Source organism: Platichthys flesus, chromosome 3, assembly GCF_949316205.1.
Source record: "Platichthys flesus chromosome 3, fPlaFle2.1, whole genome shotgun sequence".
Classification (NCBI taxonomy): Eukaryota; Metazoa; Chordata; class Actinopteri; order Pleuronectiformes; family Pleuronectidae; genus Platichthys; species Platichthys flesus.
Window position 1 is genome coordinate 5,605,255 of NC_084947.1, and position 27,397 is coordinate 5,632,651.

Here is a 27,397-nt window from a genome sequence, read left to right on the forward strand (position 1 = left end):
CACAGACTGGTTAATATATGCAGGTTTTTAATCCAAACAAAACAAAAGTTAATTTTGAGGGAGAACACTAAAAACAGAGGAATCACCCACTTCAGTTTCCGGTTTTGATGCCAACTTGAAACCGATGATGCTGCATGAAAAATGAAAGCAGCACCAGAGCTTGAGGAGAGATAAACCAAGACAAAATGACAAGTGGAGGGAGACTAAATACTCATCTTCTGACAAGATTTACTGATTTGACTTTTGCTTCTTTTTATTTCTTTTACTTGAACTAAATCACTAAGTGAGAACAGCCTCCTTCATGCTCAGTTACACTTAATCCCACCCGGGAGCTGCTTAGTCCAACCACAGTGTCCTCGTGGGCTGTGAAAGCAGCTGTGGTGCAGCTGGAGACTGGAGCGCTGTTCTCAAGTGTACGTGAAGAGCTAAAGGGTGGGGGGTGGGGGGGGAATCGTGCCACCAGGGTAATAGCTCTGAGTTAAGACTAGCAACTGTTTATGGTCCCAGCGTTTTACAGCATTTGGGTCAACAGCCGTCTCACAAATTAATCAAAGGATAAAAACTGGAAGTAGAAAGGCAGAGTAGAACCCGAACCTCCGCCAAGGCCCAACAGTCCCCGTATGAAACCATATTTAAATGCACTAGATCCAGATTTTTGTTTGGATCCGGACCAAATTGCTATCTCTCTTAGAAATCAGTCCCAGAAATATGCTATCAAACTATCAACAAGTAACCTATCTCACGAGGAAAGTGAAAATTCTGGATGTAACCCTTTTTTTTTGTTATTCTACTGAAAAACAAACAAAAGGAAGGAGCTGAGAACACAAACAGAGCAGGAGATGGATCGAGATGGTAAACAGGAAATGTCACTCTGACCCAGTTGAAGCTGAAAACCTGCTTTATGTGAAATCAGCCTCGTTACAAAGGAAAGACTCGGGTGAGAAACAGACAGAGAGACGGACGACAAGAAAGGGGGAGAATGGGGAGAAAGAACAATTTGACTAGTTTAAAATAGATAGGATGGAGGGGGGGGGAGTAGGAAGAAAGGGGAAAAGGAGGGTGTAAAATTGATAGACTTAGGAAGGAAAGAGAATAGACAGAAAAGAGAGGGATGGGTCTGACTAATTGATAGAAGCGGGAAGGGGGAGTCAAAGGGAGAGAAGGATGGAAAAATAAAGAGAAGGGGAGCACGAGAAGGAGGAAATTAGACAAGCTACGATGGTACAAGTGGACACAGAAGATAGACAGAGGGAGACAGAGAGAGAGAGAGAGAGGAGGGAGGCTGGCGAAGGTGCAGAGCAGCATGTAATAGTCCCCTGGACGTCCTGGGCCGCACAGAGGAGGAGAGAGAGGAGTGAGAGACACAGAGACAGAGGAGGAGAGAGAGGAGTCGAGAGCAGGGCAGTTCTAATGCAATTAGGGGTCTTGAAATTGAAAGTACAATTCTCCCTGGGATCTAAGCAATAGTGGTGTGTGTGTGTGTGTGTGTGTGTGTGTGTGTGTGTGTGTGTGTGTGTGTGTGTGTGTGTTCGTGTGTGCGTGTGTGTGTGTGGATAGGCTGTTAGCTTTCATATCTACCAAACGTCTTCATCCCTCCTCCCTCGTGTTTTATCTCTTCAACTCCCCCTCTCTCAATCTGACTGTTCAAAATTACACCCTCCTTTTACTGTCCCCTCCCTCCATTCAATTTCTCCTCTTTTTTTTATCTCTGCTCCCTCCTGTCCCTCCCTTGCTCGCTTGCTCCTCTCTGGCTCCATTCATCCATTTATGCTCCTCTGTTTCCCTCTATGTCTCAGCTTTTATAATACATTTCCTTCATTTGTGACAATAAAAAACAAAACGTCAGCTTCTTTTTCCATTTACTTTTTGTAACTCAGACATTTAGTGGACCCTTATCTATTTTTAGATATTTGCCATAAACGTACAACTTTCATTTTGAATCAACAACCACTGAAGAAGCGGTTATTTAATTAATTTGGATCCCATTGGAAATTAATGTTTTCATCAGAGGATAAATGTAACAATTTGTTGATACTGTAAACTTAATCTGATGTAATTGTATTGCGATTTATGCTTACTTAAAAACAAATGTAATAATATAATTCAAACTTTAATTAAACAATGGGTAAGTACTACATTTGTCAAGCTTTGATATTTTTGCAAGTTAACTTTAATAAAACACTTTAAGAATTATAAAGTATTGGTTATTGCTGATCTGATTATTTTAAGATAGTTCAGTAACAAATCCTTGCAACTATACGTGTTTATACAAGTACACACACACATAGGATTGTATATATATACTCACCCAGCACATTATAACAGCTGTACACCTGCTTACTTGTGCAGTTTTCCATCGAGCTAATCATGTGGCAGTGGAGCAATTACAAAGATCCGGTCAAGCGCTGCAGTTAATCAAACATTGGACTGGGTGAAGACATGTGATCTCAGTGGTTCTGAATGTGGCACGTGGGACAGAGACCAGACTGCTCTGAAGACTCTTGATTTCTGCCCCGGGCTGCAGATGGAAGGGTCAGAACTTGACTTGACCGCCGTGTCAACAGTCCAGGCTGTGTTAATGTTGGGAAGTGCTGCATGGCACACTGGGCCCAATAAAACCAATCAGACACAGAGTAAAAGCTGTGCAGGAGTTTTGTTGTCGACCATTTGTATCCATTTATGTCCAGAATTCACCATCATGATGTTGCATCATGTCAGGACCTCTGTAGTCTCCCCAGTCACCTGATCTGATCCAATCCAAATCAAATAGACCTTTGGGAGTTGGGGTAACAAGGGATTGTGAGCCTGGATGTGCAGCAGACGAATCAGCAGCAGTTATGTGATTCAAACATATGAACGTGGAGCCGAATCTCAAAGGGATGTTTCCAGCAACGTCTGGAATCAATGCCACAAACAACAATCAGGCTGATTTGTGAGCGAAGTTTGGTCCAATCCGGTATTTGTCTGTTGTTCTTAATAAATTGCTCACCCAGTGTACATACACACGAAGACTCAATATTATTTCCACCTCTATATTCCATGATAATTGGTGTTAGAGGGAAGGCTCAAACAATGCCAGTCTCTCTGGCTAATTACCTGCTCTAATTAGCAGTGTGCATAATTACCACTGGCGAACTGGAACACTGTCCCCGAGAACACTTATCCACTTGGCCCCGTTACCACTCGTGTCCACAGGTGTGTTTGTGCGCACAATAGCCTTTTTGCGTGTGTGTTTGTTTGTCAGTCGATTCAACCTTTGATTATCGTGCTGGCAGCGAGACAGGAAGGAAGTAGGTTAGCCGTGAGATAATTGCCCCAGCAACAGGGTGATTGACTCCCAGATACCCCCACAGGCTCGTTAGCATCTCGTTAGCAGCAGCAATTAGGATCATGACAGAGAAGGCAGGTGGGACGGCGAGGGAGGGCACGACATTGGCGGTAGAGGTGAAGAGGTTTAGAATACAGAGAGAGAGAGAGAGAGAGAGGCTGTGAAAACTCAGGATAAGTGACTGACGGGGGGATTTGATCTCCAGTTTAACTCACAAAACAAGAGTAGAGCAAACATTTAAAAAATTGAAATAACATTCTGTCAAATAAAAGATTACAAAATGTATTCAAGTAGCAGTAAATGTTGTAATTTGTCTGTTAAGTCGTTTGTGGAGCTTTCATTTGTTCGCTTTAATCTTTGATTAATATTTTCTCTAAATAACAGATGAAATGCAGATGGAGAGATGGTGCATTTTATTTTGAATAAAACTCTGCTATGCATGCAGATATGGGGACAGGAAGTAGGTCAGATTTGTCTGTATACATTGTTAACAGTGTGTCGCTCGTTCTGTAAGTGAAATTTAAAACGTTTCAAGTAATCCTCTCGTATTCATGGGTTATCCCTTGATATGCCCAATATCATACTTAAAATATTTAAAATGCATCTCATCCGTCATGTAAAACTTCTAAAGGTTATCCTCTGTCTGAATAAGTGCTCAATCAAATGGGATTTGAGGACTAGTCAAAGTTAAATATCCTAAAATCAAATGTACTTAGAGAATAAACTAGAACGAGAAACTAGAAAATTTGAACTTTCATCTGTGTCATAAGAGTTCCGTTAGTGACAGAAATCATCTTTCAGAAAAACATATTAAATACACACTCAGCCTTTCATTTTTGGAGCAAGCAGAGTTTATGTGTCTTGTCTTTTTGATTTTAAGTTACAGAGCAGCTACTGTTTTTAACTGAGTCAGTGTGAGGAAAGTTAAATGAGCATAAACGCTCTTTTTGATGATATCCTGCTTCCAACCTGAAACAATCACAGCCTCACAGTGTTGTCCGCCCACCAGCTGCATGTTCATTGCCTTGAAGTCATCAATTGGACATGTTTCATCACAGAGTGTGTGGTTGAATTAGTCACACGAGGATCAAGTGTAGCTGGAAAAAAAAAAAACTTCCCGTCCTCCTCTCATCAAACCTGTACTCCTACACATATCACACAGCGCATTGTTCTTACAAACACGCCAAGTGGAATACTTTAAACACAAAACAATTGTTATAATTCAGCTGAATCTGTTGTCTGCTTGACATTCGCAGTGTGATGAAACGGTACACAATTCACAGGTGGAGGAATTACCTTGAGAGAACCATGGAAGATAGAATGGAAGTCAAACGTCTACATACAAATGCAGGGGTGTGAGCTGCGGCAGGCATTTTGCACGATGTAAACTAGAGATGGCCAACCCACTGGATATTGTTGTGATGGATGTAGTGATCCCAAGCGACAGCAGCATCAAGAAGTAACATGAGAGGCTTGAAACATGCAGAGGATCTGAAAGAGGAGCTGGAGAAGATGTGGAAGGTGAAGGCAGCAGTGGTGCTGGTGGTAATCACACTTCAAACTGGGAGATGCTGCAGCAGATTCCAGGAACAACATGTGAGACCTCTGTCCAGAAGAGGAACAGCTAAGATGCTGCACAGAACCCTCACACAAATTTGTTTCTGTACTTATATGTGGCAAATACACATTCCTATACTTGTTGTGCATTTAAACTGCACACAACTGCAACTCTGAGGTTTGATTGTGCGATGAAAGCAGATCGAAGCTCAATCAATGTCTTTTCCAAGAAAATGTGGGGGAAAAAATGGTGGATAAGTTTCATTAATAATCTCTGAAATCCACAGGGACAGCGGCACGGCTTATAAAAGTCTTAAAATAACTCGGAGTGAAAGAGTGGGAATTTGGCACACGCTCGGTTAGTAATGATTAGTCTGAAGTCTTATAGATCACAAGAAACATTTCAGCGTTTGGCCGGAGCCTGAAGTAATTACTCTGTCTAGCAAATAGATTTGATACTATTACGCACACAAAAACACACACACACACACACACACTTATATACTCACTAGTTTAAAAAATGGCATAGACACACAAACACAGACACTATAGCACACACCCCGACACACACAACTCTGTTGCAGCCAAATAAATGAGCCGACACTCCTCAAGCCTAATAGTCTGGCTGTAATTAACATTGTCATAGTGATAATAGCCATTTATCCCTGACATATCACACACACACACACACACACACTCACACAAACACACACAGAGTCCAAACCTCTATCTTGTCTAGGCAGCTCGCCCAGCTGTCATCTCCCTCATCTGTCTCCCTCCCTCCCACCTCCTCGGCCTTCTCCTCCTCCTCCTCCTCCTCCTCCTCCTCCTCCTCACTATTCAGACCTCATGATCCTTTTTTTCCTCAGTCATTCCTTTCTCCCTCTTCCTCTCTCTACATGTCCTCATATTTCTCATGATTTTTCTCTTCTCATGTCTCTTTCCTTCATCTCTCTGTAAGCAGTTGTCTCTCTCTCTCTCTGTCTCTTCGACCATCTCTTTAGTCAGTCGTTCGTTTGGCCAGCCACGTGACGACTTCCTGTCTCTTTGGCAGGCTGCAGCAGAACAGAGTCAGCAGGACACCAAGTGTTTGTTGTTTTCTTTCAGAGAAGTAGAGAGTTGTTCTCATTTGTTGAGTCAAAAACAAGTTTCCATCCAGCTCAGCAACAAAGAGTGGTGCAGCTCTAGCAGACGGGGGGGGGGGGGGTGCACACAGAGAATCAACAGGCAGGGCAGGTTAAGAGGCTCCTCACCAGTTGATCCTCAAGACGTCAGATTGCTACAAGCGGCGCATTAATCAGGTGAACAAACAGAAGCAGTGGGACCTCCACTGTGTCTTCGCTTGGTTCAAGCTGACTCAGCTCTTTTTCCCATCCTGTCATAGTTCATTTTGGAAAATGCACTTGCTCCCATCTAAGCACCCACGGCTGTGTTAAAGGTTCAGTGTGTGAGACGAAGCTGAAAGGGATCTATTGGCAGAAACTGAATATAAAATAGTCCTAGTGATGTTGTCACTGGTGTGTTTCATCTAAGTTGTAGTTTTCTTTACTCTAGAAGGAGCTCTTTATATTAAAATACTTTATATTTACATCGGGAGCTGGTCCTCTCTACGGAGGCCGCCGTGTTATTTTACAGTAGCTCAGACTGGACAAACTAAACCCTTTTGAGTTTGTAAGACAGCTGAAGGTTTCCCCAGGTTCTCCTTCATGTTTGGAAGAGGAGGGTGAGGTGAGGGGTGTTCAGCTGCAACATGCAACCTCACCACTAGATGTCACTAAATTCTACTCACTGGACCTTTAACTGCAGAGGAAAGCAACTGAGCTGTGCACTCACAAACCCCTGGTCTGAAATAGGAGGAGGAGCATTTCCCTGTGATTTTAAGGATGCTTTATTACTACAAATTGGGGAGCGGCTCTGTGCACACAAAAGAGAAGCTTTCTCTGTGACTACCTTTCAAATGTGTTCTTATAATAATAATCCTCCAAGGTGCTGGTGCCTGACTTTTACAGGGAATGGGAGGTGGCACTCTGAGTGGTTTATCCCATGTTTCACTAGCAAAGTGGTTTCGGACACATGCTAAATGCGCTTGTTTTACAGGCTTCAGCTTAGATCATCGAAATAGAGTGCATGATGTCATCATTTTTTATTTTTTGATCATTGTATTATATATTTTTATAAGCAGTTACCATGCCAGCAGCTTGTGTTCCATGTTGTGGTTGAGAACCAGTTTCTTAGGAAGTTGGTGAATAAAATTTCTTGCATCAGACACACACACTCCACTTTGTTATCTTTCTACATACCCACTTTTTAATGTCTCTTCACCTTGACATTTTAATACAACCACAAAGTATGATACATGTATGCAGACACACTGTCTGTGTTCATAGACATCAGGGATTGATGCGATATTGATGATACTATAGTTTGCGCATTAGAAAGGCAGCCTCTAATTATTTTAGTAAACAGTATTGACTTTTCGTGGCACCGGGCGGCCGCTCTGCTGAATCACAATATCAGTTCGAGTCGAGGTTCATTTACTTCAACACGACCCAAATCACAAACAAGCCGATTCCAGGTCCTCTGTGCAAGCAGAGAGATGAATGAAACACAACCAACGTGTGTAACATCAAGGCTTCTAGGTGACGCTGAGCCACACAACAACAATCTGCAATCGGTTAAGTGAAGGCTGAAGCTTCAGTGAAGGTTTGATTGTTGAACTTCTGGATTCAAGCAGTCGCCAAACAGCTGTTTTTCCTTTTTTCTTGTTTTTTTTTTAATCACTCGCCTCTGGGATTTGGGCAAAGTTAATTTCCTGTTGTCTGCAACGAACATACTTGACTTAGTGGAGCATGAAGAAAACCACAGTGTAATCTTTTCAAATTTCACAATAGGAAGAGTCATTATTGGTTCAAAACCCTCAATGAATATCGACAAAAGAGGAGATGGGACCCAGCCCGGAGGAAGCCCGGGGCCCCCGTCTGGAGCTAGGCCCAGACGGAGGGCTCGATGGCGAGCGTCTGGTGGCCGGGTTTGCCACGGAGCCCGGTCGGGCATAGCCCGAACAAACTACGTGGCACCCCCCCTCTCTTCATCTCATGGGCCCACCACCTGTGGGAAGACCCGTTGGGGTCGGGTGCGCAGCCACATGGGTGGCAGCGAAGGTAGGGGGTCTCGACGGACCAGACCCGGGCGGCAGAAGCTGGCTCTGGGGACGTGGAACGTCACCTCGCTGTGGGGAAAGGAACCGGAGCTTGTGAGGGAGGTGGAGCGCTATCAGTTAGATCTGGTGGGGCTTACCTCCACGCACAGTCTCAGCTCTGGTACCGTACTCCTGGATAAGGGTTGGACTTTATTCTTCTCCGGAGTTGCCAAGGGCGTGAGGCGTCGGGCGGGTGTGGGGATACTCATAAATCCCCGGCTGAGCGCCGCGGTGTTGGAGTTTACCCCGGTAGACGAGAGGGTCGCCTGCGCCTAAGGGTTGTAGGGGGGAAAACTCTGACTGTTGTTTGTGCGTATGCACCAAACAGCAGTTCAGAGTACTCTGCCTTCTTGGAGACCCTGAATGGAGTCCTGTATGGGGCTCCAGTAGGGGACTCCGTAGTTCTGCTGGGTGACTTCAACGCCCACGTGGGCAACGATGGAGACACCTGGAGAGGCGTGGTGGGGAGGAACGGCCTCCCTGATCTGAACCCGAGCGGTCGTTTGTTATTGGACTTCTGTGCTAGCCATGGATTATCCATAACAAACACCATGTTCGAACATAAGGGTGCTCATGTTACGGTTTGAGGGAGGAGATGGACCCAGGATGCAAAGGTTATAACAAAAAGGTGATTTAATATACAAAAACGTCCTTAACAAGACAAAAACAAAACAAGAACACTAACAAAAGTAACACTGGCGCCAAGGCACACTGAGAACAAGGAATGAGGAAGCAGAAGGAGCTGGTCGAAACCGCAGGAACAAACAAACCATCTCTCTCGACGTGTGGAGAAAACAACGAGTACAACCCGACACCAGACAAAGGGAAACAGAGGCTTAAATACAGAGCAGGAAGGCCGGGGCAATTACACCAGGTGAAACACATGAGGATTGGAGAGCACAATCAAAGACAGGAAGTGAGACACCGAGAAGCTGAAACAAGACAGTGAGAGCAAGGCTACAAAATAAAACAGGAAATAGAAAACACACAGACTGAAATTAACAAACTAAAATGACAGGACACCACAGTACCCCCCCCTCAAGGACCGGATTCCAGACGGTCCATAACCGAGACGGGTGGGAGGAGGGGGGAACCGGAGGAGGGAATCCGGGAGGTGCCCAGGGTCTCAGGCCAACGGCTCCGTGGCTGAGCACAGAAGCTCGGGAGAACGGCGCCGTGGCCGATCAACGGCCGAGTTCGTAGGCACGGGAGGGCAGCACCGTGGCCGCTCAGGGAGAGAGTTATGAAGCTCGGGAGGGCGGCGCCGTGGCCGCTCAGGGAGAGAGTTATGAAGCTCGGGAGGGCGGCGCCGTGGCCGCTCAGGGACAGAGTTCTGAAGCTCGGGGGGGCAGCGCCGTGGCCGCTCAGGGAGAGAGTTATGAAGCTCGGGAGGGCGGCGCCGTGGACGCTCAGGGACAGAGTTCTGAAGCTCGGGAGGGCAGCGCCGTGGCCGCTCAATGACAGAGTTCTGAGGCTCGGAAGGGCGGTCAGGAGCCCAACACGGGAGCTCCTCGAGCAGGTGGCCCGAAGACCAGTCAGGGGCAGAGGGCAAGAGCTCCGACCTCAGCCCCGGGCGTGGGGCAGGAACTGGAGCTGGCACCGTGAGGACCTCAGACACCGGAACCAGAGTGGCGTCTGCCGGGACCCTCCGGCGCGGGACAGGGACAGGAGCAGCGAGGACCTCCAACGCCTGAAGAGGAGAGACGCCAGCCGGAAGCCTCCGGCGCTGGGCAGGGACCGGAGCAGGTGCAGCGGAGACCTCTGACGCCGAAACACAGGGGACGTCAGGTTGGAACCGCCGGCGCGGAGCAGGGACCGGGAACGCCGACGCTGTGAGAACCTCTGACGTCAGAAGAGAAGAGACGTCAGAGGAGAGCCTCCGGAGCGTAGCAGGGGCTGGAGTAGACGCCGCTGTGAGGACCCCTGACATCGGAGAAAGAGAGACATCAGACGGGAACCTTCGCCGCGGAGCAGGGACTGGAGCTGGGTGCGGAGCTGGTACCGCGAGGATCTCCGACGCCGAAACACAGAGGACGTCAGCCGAGAGCCTCCGGCGCGGAGCAGGCACGGGAGCAGGGACCGGAGCTGGGTGCAGAGCTGGCACCGCGAGGATCTCCGACGCCGAAACACAGAGGACGTCAGCCGAGAGCCTCCGGCGCGGAGCAGGCACTGGAGCTGGGTGCGGAGCTGGCACCGCGAGGATCTCCGACGCCGAAACACAGAGGACGTCAGCCGAGAGCCTCCGGCGTGGAGCAGGCACAGGAGCTGGGACCGGAGCTGGGTGCAGAGCTGGCACCGCGAGGATCTCCGACGCCGAAACACAGAGGACGTCAGCCGAGAGCCTCCGGCGCGGAGCAGGCACTGGAGCTGGGTGCGGAGCTGGCACCGCGAGGATCTCCGACGCCGAAAAACAGAGGACGTCAGCCGAGAACCTCCGGCGCGGAGCAGGCACTGGAGCAGGGACCGGAGCTGGGTGCAGAGCTGGCACCGCGAGGATCTCCGACGCCGAAACACAGAGGACGTCAGCCGAGAGCCTCCGGCGCGGAGCAGGCACTGGAGCTGGGTGCGGAGCTGGCACCGCGAGGATCTCCGACGCCGAAACACAGAGGACGTCAGCCGAGAGCCTCCGGCGTGGAGCAGGCACAGGAGCTGGGACCCGAGCAGGTGCTGGAGCAGACGCCGCTGTGAGGACCACAGAAGTCGGTGAACGAGAGACATCCGCTGGGAGCCTCCGGCGTGGAGCTGGGACCGGAGCAGGTGCTGGAGCAGACTGCTTGAGGGAGAGGCTTTTGCTGTGGATGCCCCCCCTCCACCGTCTACCCCCCAGTCCAGAACCTTTCTGGAGGCTGCGGGGTCCTCCCAGAGCCAGGCGGGTTCCCTCAAAAGGGTTTGAGTGTCCCCACTGCAGGCTGCGGGGTCCACCCAGGGCCAGGCGGATCCCCTCTAACGGGTTTGAGCGTCCCACCTCCAGCTCCGACATCAAACGATCAAAACAAAAAACTCTTTCGAAAAAACTAACCTCTGCTGGGTCCATAGTTTGGTCGGGTTGTTCTGTTACGGTTTGAGGGAGGAGATGGACCCAGGATGCAAAGGTTATAACAAAAAGGTGATTTAATATACAAAAACGTCCTTAACAAGACAAAAACAAAACAAGAACACTAACAAAAGTAACACTGGCGCCAAGGCACACTGAGAACAAGGAATGAGGAAGCAGAAGGAGCTGGTCGAAACCGCAGGAACAAACAAACCATCTCTCTCGACGTGTGGAGAAAACAACGAGTACAACCCGACACCAGACAAAGGGAAACAGAGGCTTAAATACAGAGCAGGAAGGCCGGGGCAATTACACCAGGTGAAACACATGAGGATTGGAGAGCACAATCAAAGACAGGAAGTGAGACACCGAGAAGCTGAAACAAGACAGTGAGAGCAAGGCTACAAAATAAAACAGGAAATAGAAAACACACAGACTGAAATTAACAAACTAAAATGACAGGACACCACAGCTCATAAGTGTACCTGGTACCAGAGTACCCTAGGCCGAAGATCAATGATTGATTTTGTGATCGTGTCATCTGATCTGAGGCCGCATGTTTTGGACACTCGGGTAAAGAGAGGGGCGGAACTGTCAACAGACCACCATCTGGTTGTGAGTTGGATCAGGGAGTGGGGGAAATTTCCGGATAGACCTGGTAAGCCCAAACGAGTAGTGCGGGTGAACTGGGAACGTCTGGAGGAGGCCCCCGTCCTAGCTATCTTCAACTCACACCTCCGGCGGAGTTTTTCTGGCATTCCTGTGGAGGTTGGGGGCATTGAGCCGGAGTGGGCGGTGTTCAAAGCCTCCATTGCTGAAGCTGCGGTGGCTAGCTGTGGCCTCAGGGTCTTAGGCTCCTCAAGGGGCGGTAACCCTCGGACACCGTGGTGGACACCGGTGGTCAGGGAAGCCGTCCGATTGAAGAAGGAGGCCTTCCGGGATATGATATCCTGGAGGACTCCTGACTCGGTTGCAGGGTACCGACAGGCCCGAAGGGCTGCAGCTGCTGCCGTGTCGGAGGCTAAGCAGCGGGTGTGGGAGAAGTTCGGAGAGGTCATGGAGAAGGACTTTCGGTCGGCACCAAAGTGTTTCTGGAAGACTATCCGGCACCTCAGGAGGGGGAAACGGGGAACCATCCAAGCTGTGTACAGTAAGGATGGGACTCTGTTGACCTCAACTGAGGAGGTTGTCGGACGTTGGAAGGAACACTTTGAGGAACTCCTGAATCCGAATAACACGCCCTCTATGTTGGAGGCAGAGCTCGAGGTTGATGGTGTTTCATCGTCAATTTCCCTGGTGGAGATCACTGAGGTGGTCAAACATCTCCGCAGTGGCAAGGCCCCAGGGATTGATGAGATCCGGCCAGAAATGCTAAAGGCTCTGGGTGTTGAGGGGCTGTCATGGTTGACACGCCTATTCAACATCGCGTGGGAGTCGGGTACAGTGCCAAAGGAGTGGCAAACTGGGGTGGTGGTTCCCCTGTTCAAAAAGGGGGACCAGAGAGTATGTGCCAATTACCGGGGCATCACACTTCTCAGCCTCCCTGGTAAAATCTACTCCAAGGTGCTGGAAAGGAGGGTTCGGCCGATCGTCGAACCTCAGATTGAAGAGGAACAATGCGGTTTTCGCCCCGGACGTGGAACTACAGACCAGCTCTTCACTCTCGCAAGGATCCTGGAGGGGGCCTGGGAGTATGCCCATCCGGTCTACATGTGTTTTGTGGATCTGGAGAAGGCGTATGACCGGGTCCCCCGGGAGAAACTGTGGGAGGTGCTGCGGGAGTATGGGGTAAGGGGGTCTATCCTCAGGGCCATCCAATCCCTGTACTCCCAAAGCGAGAGCTGTGTTCGCGTCCTCGGCAGCCAGTCAGTTTCGTTCTCAGTGGATGCTGGTCTCCGCCAGGGCTGCGCCTTGTCACCAATCCTGTTTGCGTTATACATGGACAGGATATCGAGGCGTAGTCGGGGTGGGGAGGGGTTGCAGTTCGGTGGTCTGAGGATCTCGTCACTGCTTTTTGCAGATGACGTGGTCCTCATTGGATCATCGGCCTGTGACCTTCAGCACTCACTGGATCGGCTGGTGGCCGAGTGTGAAGCGGCTGGGATGAGGATCACCACCCCTAAATCTGAGGCCATGACTCTTAGCAGGAAACCGATGGATTGCTTACTCCGGGTAGGAAATGAGTCCTTAGCCCAAGTGAAGGAGTTCAAGTACCTTGGGGTCTTGTTCGCGAGTGAGGGTACTATGGAGCGTGAGATTGGCCGGAGAATCGGAGCAGCGGGGGCGGTATTGCGTTCGCTTATCCGCACCGTTGTGACGAAAAGAGAGCTGAGCCGCAAGGCAAAGCTCTCGATCTACCGGTCGATCTTCGTTCCTATACTCACCTATGGTCATGAGGGCTGGGTGATGACCGAAAGGACGAGATCACGGGTACAAGCGGCCGAGATGAGTTTTCTCAGAAGGGTGGCTGGCGTCTCCCTTAGGGATAGGGTGAGAAGCTCAGCCATCCGTGAGGAACTCGGATTAGAGCCGCTGCTCCTTCACTTAGAAAGGAGTCAGCTGAGGTGGTTCGGGCATCTGGTAAGGATGCCCACTGGGCGCCTTCCTTGGGAGGTGTTTCAGGCACGTCCAGTGGGGAGGAGACCTCGGGGAAGACCCAGGACTAGGTGGAGAGATTATATCTCAACACTGGCCTGGGAACGCCTCGGGATCCCCCCGTCAGAGTTGGTCAATGTGGCCCGGGAAAGGGAAGTCTGGGGCCCCCTGCTTGAGCTGCTCCCCCCGCGACCCGACCCCGGATAAGCGGATGAAAATGAGATGAGATGAGATGAGATGAAGAGTCATTATGATTATTGTTGTTATTATTATAATACAACCAACTAATATTTGGTTATGTAGGAGACGAGGGATCACAGTAAATAAATGGGTTTCTTTTGCTTTTCCTTCTGTTCCCGCCTGAGATTTTCACGTGTCATACAACTTTCTGATTCTTAATTCTTTACATGGGACATGTCTATAACAGAGGATAATGATCACACTGATTCTGTAAAACACACTCACACGCATATTTATTAATATACTTTTTAATAATAACTTTCCACTACAGTAAAAATGTGGCGCACACAGAGCTTACATCCTGTCTCCTCCCATCAGTGGATTATTTTTTTATTCATATAGCTTTAGCAATCAGTGCTATTTAACTTCTGTTTGAAACTGTTTTCATCAGCAGCAGAAGAGTTTCTCTAAATCGTCTCTCAGAGCGACAGAGACCAGTTACTTTGGTGAGAAATCAAAAGGCACATTTTATTTCATTCTTGTAATTTGTGTAGAGACTTTGAATAACAACACCGGCTCTAATCAAACTATGCTAATTGAATAAAAAACAACATTAGGTAACACAACAGGAAGCAAAAACGACCAACTTAGAAAACTGGAGGTGTAATGAGTTGTTTGAAATAAATCACTATTCTGATTAATTAACAGTCTGAGCCTCGAGGCTTTTTATTCCACCTGTCTCCCTGTGTGTGTGTATTGATTCAATTTTGATTATGCATAAAATTATTTCCCTTTAAAACAGTTGGGATGTAAACTATTACAATTCGGTGGAGTTGTTATAGTCAGAACAGGAAGTGCATTAGGTTTTCACAAGTCAAGGGACAGTTATCTTATTAAGGTATTCTACACATATATATATATATACACACCTCTGTGCTTTCATGTGCTAAATAAGCTTTAAGTGATGGTTCTATATGCTCTATATGGTTCTTTTATTTTTAGTCTTAATCATTTCATTCTCTTCCATTCTATTATATCCACTGCTTTGCCAAGCATATCTTTGCACGTACAGCATATGCAATCTACATGTGCTGTTAAATTGGTCGGACTAACACCTTTACAAAGTACATAAAGTAAGTTTATAACTGTGCGGCGAGAGATAAGCAGACTTCAAACACCCTCAATTAATGTGTTAGCTCAGCTGTAAAAATTGAATTAGAGCAGTAACAGGCTGAACATTTGATTTGCAAACATTCACATCTTCACCGACTTTATTACTTCATTAATGTTATATATAATGCAATAAACAAGGTGTAGGAACGCGTGGCCTGGAATTTTCTCTTCATCTTTCTGCTGCAGCCTCTCAGCAAAGATGTGTTGATGCATTTTTCAATTCTAGCGTAACTGTTTGTCCTCCTCTCGATCTCTCTACCTCTCAAACATGCTTTCTTCTATATATCCTCTTGTATCCACTCAGTCTTACAGTCTTTTCATTCTTTCCTGAAATCAGGGACACAAAAACCATCACATAATAATCCTCCATTATAAGTCTGCACTCTTCTCTCCTGTATGATACGCAGAAGAACACACTATAAGTATTTCAGTGTTGGCCTTGAACAAACATTGAATAGTCATCCTATTACACTGCTCTTTCTCAAACAGTTTTTAAACCAACATGTCCATTTGCACCCTCTTATCCTTTTTTTCTTTTCTTTTATATATTTCTGCAATTTCTTTGCACTTGTTCTTTTTTCCTATTTCTGTTAGTAGCAAAGGTTTTAGTGTAGAGATGCTAGAATGTATACGGATGGAGGATGAGTCTCAGTTTTAGGGATGCGAAACACAGCTACAGATTAGAACTCTCATATTGACAGTAAGAGTTTCCTTGGTTTGTGTGTGTATGTGTCAGAGAGAGATAGATAGAGAGAGAGAGAGAGAGAGAGAGAGAGAGAGAGAGAGAGAGTCAGGGAGAGAGAAAGACTGAAAGAGAACTGCTTACATATTCTTATTTGTAAGTCACAGTAAGAATTGAATTTGTGCAGAAGAGCAAAAAGCTCCAGTTTTTCACTGTGTCAACTCTTTCACAACACTGGCTTTATGCTTGACATCGTGCGTGCTTATATGTGTGCACATGTGTGTTTGTTGTGTGCCATTTTGTATGGTCTCGCTCTAGTTGCTTCACTTTAAATCGCAGACACAACACACACACAAACACACGCAGTTGTGTGTCCATGACTTCAGAGGACATGACATTGACTTACATTTATTTTCTGGAATCTCACTCTAACCTTAACCTTAACCTGAGCATAACCCTAAAACATGTCAACCTTTGACTTTGGATCCCATATAGAAGAAAAGTCCATATAACAGATTTTGGTCCCCACAGCATGAGTAATACCTGGAGCATTTACACACACAAACACACACACACACACACAATGCACAAGGCCATGCAATGCATTTACAGTGCATTGCATGGCCTTGTGCATTATACGTATTTGTCAGTACATGTCGGATGCCTACAGGGACACGCACATTTATTCTTTCTTTTTTTTTCTCTCTCTCTCTCTCTCTCTCTCTCTCTCTCTCCATCTCTCTCTCTCTCTCTCTCTCTCTCTCTCTCTCTACACACACATACACACTTACACCTGTGCAGGAGCCTCCATGCAGTCGTCCATTCATACATCCTCACGCTTGACACACAAGACCTCAGCAGACACACACAGACACACACACACGGGCGTGCTGACAGCCACACTCCCTCTGAGCTTATCTCGGTGCAGTGTGGAGCAGCGTTTGAAGGCAGCAGGGAGCCGGTTGTTGACGAGCCACTTAATAATTCCCTTGGACAGCCATGAAATTCTCTCCCTTTTCTCTCTCTGTCTCTCTTTCTGTCTCCTTTGCTCTCGCTCTAATATTCCTTTTCCTGCTGTGTTTGTATCTGTTGTTTTTTATTGACTTTTCACTCTTTCAGTCATTTTGCTGCGTTTAATTTAGTTTCTCTCTCCTCTGGTCCTTTCTCTGTTTGTCAGTCTGCTCTCTCTCTCTTTCTTTGCTGCTCTCTCTCTGTGATCAATCTTGAAAGCTCAAGTTGTTAACATGCAGGTTAATAAGGCACTTGTAATTACATCCTTCCTGTTGAAGAAAGTAGAGCTGATAAGGCAGTTTTTTTTCAGCAGTCAACCTGCATAGACTGTAAATAAAGAAGTACAACGTGCCTCCTCTTGCTCGTATGCATTGTACAGAAATTAAACCAAAATATCACAGGTACAGGTGCCGCCATATTGTGCACTTGATGACATCTGGAACCAATGTAGTGATCAATGTCCAGTCGATACACATGCTAGACCAATCATGAGTCAGTCCCAGCTCGTAATTATGACGATTCACTGCATTTCATAGAATCAAATAACTAATCAAAACAAAACTCTTCAGATACTTGAACACTTGAACAAACATCAACAACTTTTTACAATGACAGCAACCATCTTTGAGAAACATTGTTAACGTGTACTTTGACATTTTTACGTGGTCCACGTCCCAACCACTAACATAGAGGAGGAGGGGGTTATTACCTATACTGCAGCCAGCCACTAGGGGGCGATCAGGATGATTTGGCTTCACTTTTGGGGAGCTTTCATGTTGTTATAAAGAAGTCCATGTATTGGACCTACACCACCATTACTGAAGAATCATGTGGAACTTATTTGTATGCTATTACCAAATAAATGTATGATTCGGTTTGAGGACAGGCCGCGGATACTTTAACTCATGATGTAGAAGTGCACTGCAAAGACAGAAGAGATGCACAGAATCCACCAGTGTCTGTGATGCCTGCTAAGATCTGGGATGCTCTGAGAATGATTTTTACTTTTTAGAAGAAGGTGTCAGTTGTGCTTTAATTCACCCAGAAGATGTTTTCTCTCTGTCTCTTGCCGGTGGTAAAGATAGCAGAGATGTAAACATGATCTTATCTGTGGTGTTTCTATGGCTTCTACAAATTAGTGCCCCGGGAAAAAAACACACTCAGTCTATCAGTACAGTATAGATACTGTATAGGCTGCATACCAACGCAAACACACATCTCTCACCTTTATCTCTTGTCATCTTTCTCTTCCTCCTCTTTGATTTCTTTATCCCTCCATCTGCTCTCCTCCCCTCAAGGTGGAGGGATAATCTTCTCGTTAATTTGTTGTTTTTTCCTTCTGCACGTCGGTTTTCTTTGTGCCCTTCACATCACCCTCTCCTTCTCTCCCTCCTATCGTCTTTTTCTTTTCATCCCGCTTGCCCCCACTTCTCCTCGTCCTCCTTCTCACCTGTGTGTCTCTTTCAATCGGCAGTTGTCTCCTGCATGTTATGTACATTAACATGTGGGTGCTATCTGCTGCTGTTTTCAGGTCAGTTTGAGCAGAGAGTAAGAAACGAGGGGAAACTATAGAGTAACGGATTATGAAAGTGTGGGTGTGTGTGTGTGTGTGCGTTTGTGTGTGCGTGTGTGTGTGTGTGTGTGTGAGAGAGAGAGAGATCTCATTAAGTAAAGGTCACATTGGTGTGTGGCAGAGAAGGATACAGGGCGTTCGGCAACTTGTCACCAGTCACATGTGCTTAAACTCTTGAGTGTGTTTGTTCCAGTGTGTGTCTGTGTGTGTGTGTGTGTGTGTGTGTGTGTGTGTGTGTGTGTGTGTTGTCTTCCATCTTTATCCAGGTTTTGACATACAGTGCAAACAGTGTCTGGAAATGTCAAAATGCATATTACATGGAGTTTTAAGTTTGTGAGTTTTAATGTCAGCTGCACATTTTCTTGTGTTTGTTTGTGTCGATGGCCGACGTCCTGCATCATCCTGTCACCTGTCAATCAAAGTTAAAGTGGGTTTCAGTTTACACAGACTCAGACGTGTTGGACTCTTCTACTCGTGCTGGTGGAGCAGCTGGTCCATAAATCACAGAGTTGGTGGTTTGAAGAGGCTGAATGATCACACTCGATACATAACAGCTCTGTTAACGTGAGTGTGAGAGCAGATGTTGGTGAAATTGGAATTTTGTTTTCTGATTCTGAATGTAAGGTTGAATGTAATGAAGTTGATTTTAATAGAGGGGATTGTTCCTGACTCTCACAGTGTCCTGCGTCTCAGGGGTGATGACATTAAAAACAGTTCTAATTCAAGTTGGATGCAATGCGTTTTAAGAAGTAAGATCATTTGTTTGTTAAGTTTTGTTGTTGTAGTCAAGCTTTTACATTGTGTTTATAATCCTTTAATCTGAGACTTTATTTCCATAAACTTTCTTTAGGACCTGAATAAAGATCTGATTCCAGAAGCTTCTCTCCTGGTGATTTATCTTGGTCTTTTTGTTGCTGTGTGTTTCAGCCATTGTCTGGGTGTAGAAAAGAGTTTTTCAATTGATGACTTTGGTTTGATCCACCTCAATTTTCCATTCTCTAGAAAACAATTGACCCCCACTTTCCTGCAGAACATAAGGGAATTGCCTTGCTCTGTCTTTCACTAAGACCTTTCTCCAATGGGTTTGTTAAATGTTGTTGTTTTCTGCAGTTTTGCAATATCCTAGCACAATGCTACGAGCCATATGTGTAGTACCTCTGCAGGTCACATACATGTGATGGATGTGTGTTTAGTTTAAAGGCTGAATTTCATCAATGGGGATCAATAGAGTTTATTATTTTCATCTACATCACATTTATTCTATATTTCTTCTCCATACGTTCTGGTGGCACCTTGTATGTTCTGAATTCCACTGTAGAGACAAATAGCTCTCTGAGGTGTGTGTGGGAATGTGTGTGTTCTGGTGTGTTTGTTTGTGCTATTTTTGTAGGAAGGATCTAATCAAATGTAATCATGCTGATTATAATTATTGTGAGGTTTATAATCAACCTTTTTTTTCTCTTCCTTCCTTTAAAACTCCCCCTGGTCTCTGTAACTCCGGCATCTTTCACCAACATCGCTCTTGTCTTTTCCTCTAATGCACAATAAAGTTATGTTTCTGTGTTTCAAATGTAAAATGTAGAGGGGAAAGAATGTTATTAGAAAATGAGAAAACAACATATGTAATCTTTTATTAAAATTGAATAAATACCTGTATCCTTGTTTTATTTTTATTAGCCACTACAGCTGGTTCCAGGTAAAAAAAAAAAATGCGCCAGTGCCCAAGGAAAGTATTATTTAATTTAATGCCGACATTAACAACATCAATGTTCTTCTCCTTGGTGTCTCTCTTCAGGACACAGAGGTGGTGAACACAGCCATTCTTACTGGTCGACGCATCACCATGCCCATCAAACTGGTAACTGTGGAAACTGACGGGCAAGTGAGGGAGGTGGACGACTCGGTCACCTGCAGCTCGACAGACGTGGACGTGCTCAAGGTGCGTGTTGAAGGGAAACACATCAACACATTCAAAGTTAATGAACACACACTAACCAAACCTTCACACAGTCTTAAACTAGAAGGTTTGGCGTTTGGAGCCGTCGGTTTGTGATTGTGACAAAGTAAAATGTGAGCTCAGGCATTTCACAAATATGTCTTGATTCACAGTCTGCCAGGTATGTGGTTAATGGAAGAAGAAATTATTTTTGCAAGAGCTTGAGAGAAACACAACATTTAAAGAGGGAGCGTGACACAATAACGTGAGGAGGTAAACTACAGGTATTTTACACAGCAAGATATCCGTCATGGAGCATCAGTGTAATTTGAAAGATTTGTGTTGTTCTCTAATTCACATTGTGCAACAGCGTGTTTCATAATCATACACTTATCACAGAGGGCAGGCTGTGTTTTTAATCTGAATCTCTGATTCGCCGAATGACGTATGAAAATGTCGCGAAAAAAGTTCCTAACTTGTGAGGAACGAATTTGTCCAAAAAGCATCTTTTGCTATTGTTTTAGGTTAAATACAATGTATGACCAGTGATGAGCAGACGAACAGATTTGGCCTCTTTGGTTGATTACTGTTTTTGGAGACCACAACATCCCAGAGAAATGCAGAAACACAAAACGTCTACAGCAAATAAAACCTTTTTTAGCCACAAATTGATATAATTATCTCTAATGAAAACAAGGTTAAAGGTGCTTTTTTTGCGTTAAAAACTCTGCTTTCTAATCCTTTCATGCAAGACCTCAAAATTTCTCTTTACTTTTCACTTAAGCCAAAGACTGTCAGAGGTCAGAGGTCGGGTCCAGCCGGGGGAAGGCTCCATAGACCCGGCAGGATCCGGCGTCTCTCTGAAGTCGTCTAAACAGGACGGCTGTTCACTTTAGTTTGAACCCAGTGGAAGGACAAGCTCAAGTGCTCAACCTCTCCGCCCCATAAAATAACAGCAGAACTACTGTACTAATTATTAATAAAGCAGAAACACCTTCAAAAACAATGCTGTTACAGGAACAAGCCGGGGACTGAAGATTGATTCCTCTTGTGTTATGTTCCCTGTGCCCTGAGGGCCTAAAATGAAACGCACCCTTGCTGTGACAGTTTCAATATGAAGCCAATTTCCTGCAACAAGCCAACAGGAGTGGTGCTGTTTAAGTACGATCAATAACAACACAGTGAAAATGGAAGGAACTAATTCAGATAGATGTAACGTGCGTGTGCTGTGTGTGCGCTTTGTGTGCGAGTGCATGTATAGAAAATGAACAAAGGGTTCTTGCCAAGGATCGTTGACTTGTGTGTGTGTGTGTTTCTGTTTTTGTTGGTGCCTTTACATCTAACAAAGTAAAGTCATACATCTTTGGTTTAAGTGCTAACTTTTTAGTCAAGTTGAAATATGTTCAGCTCTTCAGCGTTTTGGCTGCAACTCTCACCACATAGATCAAACCCAGTTCTTTAAATGCCTCAAAAATCCAATACGTGGTCAATGCACCTTAAAGAACAGCTGCAGTCCGTGGCTGCAGTAATGCAGGTACTCGTTTTCTTCCATGTAAATTAGAAAATCCGGGTCCATCCATCAATCCATGAATTAGCAATACTGTTTATCCTATAAGGGTTGGGGGGGAACATGTCTTTGTTGCTCTTCAACATCTATGAACTCCAACATGGTCCACTTGCCATTGCTCTGAAGTAAACACGCCAGAGAGGTTGTAAATAAGCTATTCAGAAACACAGCCACTAGTCGCACACACCTACGCACAACTAGGAAAGCTCGACCCAGTTCGTAGGCTACCTGCGTGTCTACAGCGTAGCTTCAACGCAGATGCATGAATATGTCGCACCTCAATAAGTTTGTTGAGATTTCTCTCTCTCGTATCTTGTGGCCTTCCCAGGATTTCCAGTGGTACTGCTCTGTTTTGTCTGTTTCATCGATATCCATAGGCTTTCAGAAGATGGACAGAAAGCAGGTGTGACACTCCTCATCAGAGAGTTGTGTCCAGGCTCCATCACGGTATCAGAGAGGATGCGCTCTGTCGATCTGGCTCCCTCTGGGCTACTGTTTGGTAGATTTTCTGTTAGAGGTGCATTTCCCCTCAGTCGACAGAAGGATGTTGCCCTCCAGCATAGTTCTTGGGCAGCAGCTCTTGAAAGGTCTCTGGGTTCGACTCCATATAGAGCAACACTGTGACGAGCCAGTCCTCCTGTGGCAATAGGTCTTTCTTACTCAAAATAAATATGTGTGCTTTGAACAGTAGCTAGAATCAAATGAGGATGTATCTCTTTGCCACAAAGCAAAAAGAAAAATCAACCAATTGAGATAAATTGAGATGAAGTTAAGGACTGCTCATTGTTTCTCTGGCATGACACAGCAGAGAACACACTGCTGTGTAGGGATGAGCTGTTTAGAAACCTGAAGTCCTTCTTTGTGCTGATTGTGTCTGTGTGACAAAGACATTGTGCATCTGTTGACTGATTGTTAGCAAACTGTTGTTATTTGTTGACATCTAATCCGACATGCCGTGTATTCTTCATGTGCACAAGTCAGCGTGCACACACACACACACACACACACACAGCTTCAGCACAGACTGTTTGACAATGGCGTCCATGGGGGACAACTCCAGGTAGCTGTAGCTGTCAGCAAGTCACCGTGGCTGCTGTAATGTACAATCCAGAGAGCCTGCGTATCACACACAGGGGACGGAGGGGCCTGGAGCTGTGGCTCTGAAGCAGCACCGCCTCACACACATCGAACCAAACGGTGGGCAGAGCCAAACTAGTACAGGTCTCAAAGTCAGAGCACAAAACATGTCTATTCAGATGTGAAGAACATGATTACAAACATTGTTCTAAAACTGGAGTTAAAGGGGAATTATTATATTTGTCGACCTGGGCCCTCAGTTTGTAAATGTGTAAAGCTAAAACGTTTGGAATTGGTCGAGTAAATCTCCTCGACTGGCGGCTGTGTCACAACAACAGTGGCTACAATATAATCGTATGGAGCAACTAGAACACGAAAAATCAACTAAAGGTTTAGTTCCACTAATAAAAAGCTTAAATGGTTATTGTGGCTCGTCTGGAAAGATTACACATTTATAAATTTAGGGCCCAGGTTGAAAAACTCCGGCCTTATGTTTCTATTTTTTACATCCTGGCAGTGACCTTTTAATTGGTTGTGGTTTTGGTAAATACAATTTTAAAATGTACTAATTTTCCGACCAAACTCGCTGACTAGGACTTAGTTCATCTGCAGTGAACATGGTTCAGTGTAGATTCTGACCAAGTTGTGTTAAGATGTCTTTTACGGTTAAGTCACCCGGGGATGACCTCTGTAGCTTTTACATTTCCTGTAAAAGATGTCAGAGGTGGAAGAACCTTTTTTCCTATCAAGAGTTATTTAAATTTTTTAACATCCCTCTAGGGCCATACTAAATTATTAATTACATATATCACACTAACCTCCCTAATGCGACGGCTGGAGCCGCTTCTCTTTGTCTTGGTGTCTGATGTCAGATGATAATGCTAATGATGCTACTGTCAGCTGGTTTTCAAGGTTTGGGTCAGCCAGTCTTGAGAGGAACTTTGCAAAGGTTTCAGAAAACCCCTGAAGGAGTTCTGCTCAGTCATCAGCATATTCACCTGACACGGTGGGCTTTTCTTCTTGCCCCTCTGCAGTTACACTTGACACAGCTTTGATTTCACTTCAAATGACCTCACATTTGAAAGCAGAGAGCTGAGAAGCTGGTAGGGACTTCAGAGTTTCAGGTTTACCTCTGATTCTTACTAAAGTCCATCATGAAGGCCAAACCACACAGCCACTTGCTGTCACGGACAGGTTTCCTTCGTCTTCATGAGTTGCTCGGCCTCTTTTCTTAGTTTAAAACATATTTGCTTGGGATCGTATTTGCACAACCCAACGATTGTAATTCATAGTTGAAAACCAGATCTCCACACCCACAGCTCATTCAGTCAGTTCTTGAACTAGCAGCTCTGCTTTTGATTAAATGTATGGCTGAAACAGAAACACTGAATCAGTTGGATCAAGACTGAGATGAATCATTTCTTCTTTTTGACTATTGAACATAATCCTTTTTCTTCCCTTTACTTTTCATATTGTTGTTTATTTTAGTTTTTCAAACAAATCTCTACCTTTGCTAGTGCCATGCACGGCATACAAAGACAGCAAACCCACCCTTGCATCAAACAAGTAATCGCACCGATGGATTTGTTTTTCATTTTTTTCATCACAGGCCAGAGAGAAAAGCTAAATCACTTGCCACATCCTTGAGTTATTTCACCATTGCTCAGTTATCGGCTCTGAAATGGTTCTTCAACACAAACTGATATTTCGAGGCTGTTTTACTTTGTTTGGTTCTAGCGACTCTGCAGAAACAACGAGGCAAACTTTCCTAATCTCTCAGATTTCTTCTTCTTGTGGGAAACACAGAGTCCATAGAAAAGCTTCAACTTTACCCAGCTGCGTTTTCCCTTGCATGTCATTCAGTATAGCTTGTTTCATGTGTTCAGTCTTCACAGAAACATAAATTCTAAGAAACTTTCTTAGTATTTGTGATTTTTCTTAACTGCATCAAACTGTGTCACAGGACGTCCGCCCAGTCCTGCTTTTTAGGTCGCTCCACAGTTGAAAAGCATGAAGGAGGGATAATTCATGAATGAATCAAGGAATGACTGCAATTTCCTTCACAATAATTTTAACTGTCACAGTCCACTTTTTCTTTCACTTGAGCTACTGCTCCACTTTGGCTTCATTCTTCAACGTGTAAGAATGAAAAATAAACTCATTAGGGGCTAAATGTTTCTTTGTTCTAGCGGCTGTAAGTTACAAGCAATAGTCTGAGGAGGACTTGTACGAATAGTGTGAGGATGATTGTGAGTTCTCATTTGGTTTGAACATTGTATTCCATTAACCAACCTTTTCTTTAATTACCCACGGTGGATAGATGTTTGCAAGGGGAATTGCACAGCACTTTTTCCTGCCCTGCTAATGAAAGTACGGGTGGAAAATAAGTGGCTGACCTGTTGTTCACGGGCTGCGGTGCACTGCTGTAGATTCCACTGATGCACTCCTTGTTGTTCGGTTTGGCCCATTTATCCTTGACAACAACATAAGCAGCAGTGATGTACTACACAGAAAATAACTTCCCTCCTCTTCCTCGGCCCTGCCTGCCGATCCTTTCATTCTGTCCGTGTAAACCATCTTGTTGCGCTCCCTTGAGGTGCTGTCATTTGTGATGTGTGTGTGTGCTGCTGTTGTTGACACAGCAGTATGTGTAGGTCAGCGGTGTCAACGCTAGAAGGGGACAGACAGGGTACGGGCACACGCGTACACACAAATTAGAACTATTATCCTGGCCTCACGGAGCGGAGAGGAGGAGAGGAGAGGAGGAGAGGAGAGGAGGAGAGGAGAGGAGAGGAGAGGAGAGGAGAGGAGAGGACTGGGCTTGGCTGGGATGTAGGGGAAGTAACAAACAACTTAGATGACCAAATAAGAGGAAAAGAGAGGAGGGGAACTCATTAATAGAAGTGTAGCAAAATACCGTTTCTACTGATCGGATCTCCATGAAACTTGACCTGGAAACAGGATAAAGAAAGAAGTTGTTCAATTTGGGGGCGGACCCCAAAAAGGGGCGGATCCAGGTTTTTTGTCACTGTGTTTAACAAGTTTATTTATTTATTTCCTCAATTTCCCAGTGAATAATTCATGGATCTGGATTTAAAAAATCAGGCATTTTAAGGAGACTGATACTGCACAAACTTTAGCGTGTCTTGTATGAATGTAAGGGGAGTATTGGGTGAAGATATGTGTTCTACTGAGAGTCATTCTAGTTGCAGAGAGAGATTTGGAGTTTGAACAAATGCGATACACAATATCGCTATATACACAATATCAAAACAGCTGAAAACCAGGATCTCTGAATAGAAACAGAGACTAAGTCCAACTCACGCTACCAACATTAGCTTAATTAGCCACCATGACTACAGCTCATTCAAATCTGCTGGAGACACATCTCATTTCAGCTCCATCTGAAATCAAGAACCCATTGTTAGGGAATGTCAATAGACAAATTGTCAGCATTACCACTGCACCCTGCATGTCGCTTGAGAGGCAAAGCTTATTGATGGTTGAACACAGAACACGAAGCATTCATGGTCGATGCCACAGCGATCAGAGCCGCTGTTGTCCTTGTCGTTCTCCCCCACACTGGACACACACACACACACACACACACACACACACACACACACACACACACACACACACACACACACACACACACACACACACACACACACACACACACACACACACACGCACATGTACACTATCATGTTTCTCTGTTCACATACAGACACACGCAAAGACCATCTCACAGACCCACCCTGGAGGTTTGAGCGGTAATTGGTTCGTGTGGAGATTCCTTTAGTGATGTCGTCAGTAATTGAATTTGACAAGGAGGAAGAGACGAAGAGACACAGAAGTGATGGAGGGCGGCGCGTGTGTGAGTGTGTGTATTTGTGTGTGTGTATGTGTGTGTGTGTGTGTGAGGGTGATATCCGGTGTGTGTTTCTGCATGTGCTAGGACAAATACAAAGCAGATTAAGAATTGATCTGTGCGGCGTTTAAAAACCAGTCGCTGAGTCCAGCACGCACTGACGTGATCCCACTCTCTTCTCCGTGTCCTTGGAATGTACAGTATGTCTCTGTCGGGACATCAAAGTGAGTTTGATGAGACATTTAAAAAAAGGATCCTTCACATTTCAAACAAAGGTGGCAGACATTTCTCATTGATGTGTTCCTCCTCCATTGAACTCTCCCTTTTCAAATCAAATTACACCGCGATTAGCAGCTTGTCCTCCGAGCTCGACTTAGGGACGCTTCAGTGCTCCCATGTAAAATTGATGAACACACACAAACTGCTCCGAAACTTGTAACCATTAAACTGCAACTATCTACTCATTTCACACGGTGGTTTACTGTTTGCTTTTTTGTGGCTTTGGTTGGATTAAAGTTTCTGAATGAAAGTCCTGCAGATTCTGTGCACATGTGGAACTGTGGTTAGAAAGTGTGCGTCATCCTAGTTTAAGGGACACCAATCAGCTGGAT

At 45.4% G+C, this 27,397-nt stretch overlaps 1 protein-coding gene across 1 annotated transcript in view; it reads left to right on the forward strand.

Annotated features, from left to right (window-relative positions):
• Positions 1-27,397, forward strand: part of si:dkey-215k6.1 (transmembrane protein 132C) — a 212,945-nt gene that overhangs the window by 155,415 nt on the left and 30,133 nt on the right. Inside the window, exon 6 of the mRNA XM_062380696.1 lies at positions 20,128-20,271. Coding sequence (XP_062236680.1) covers positions 20,128-20,271 — 144 coding nt within the window. The remainder of the gene's footprint in view (positions 1-20,127; positions 20,272-27,397) is intronic.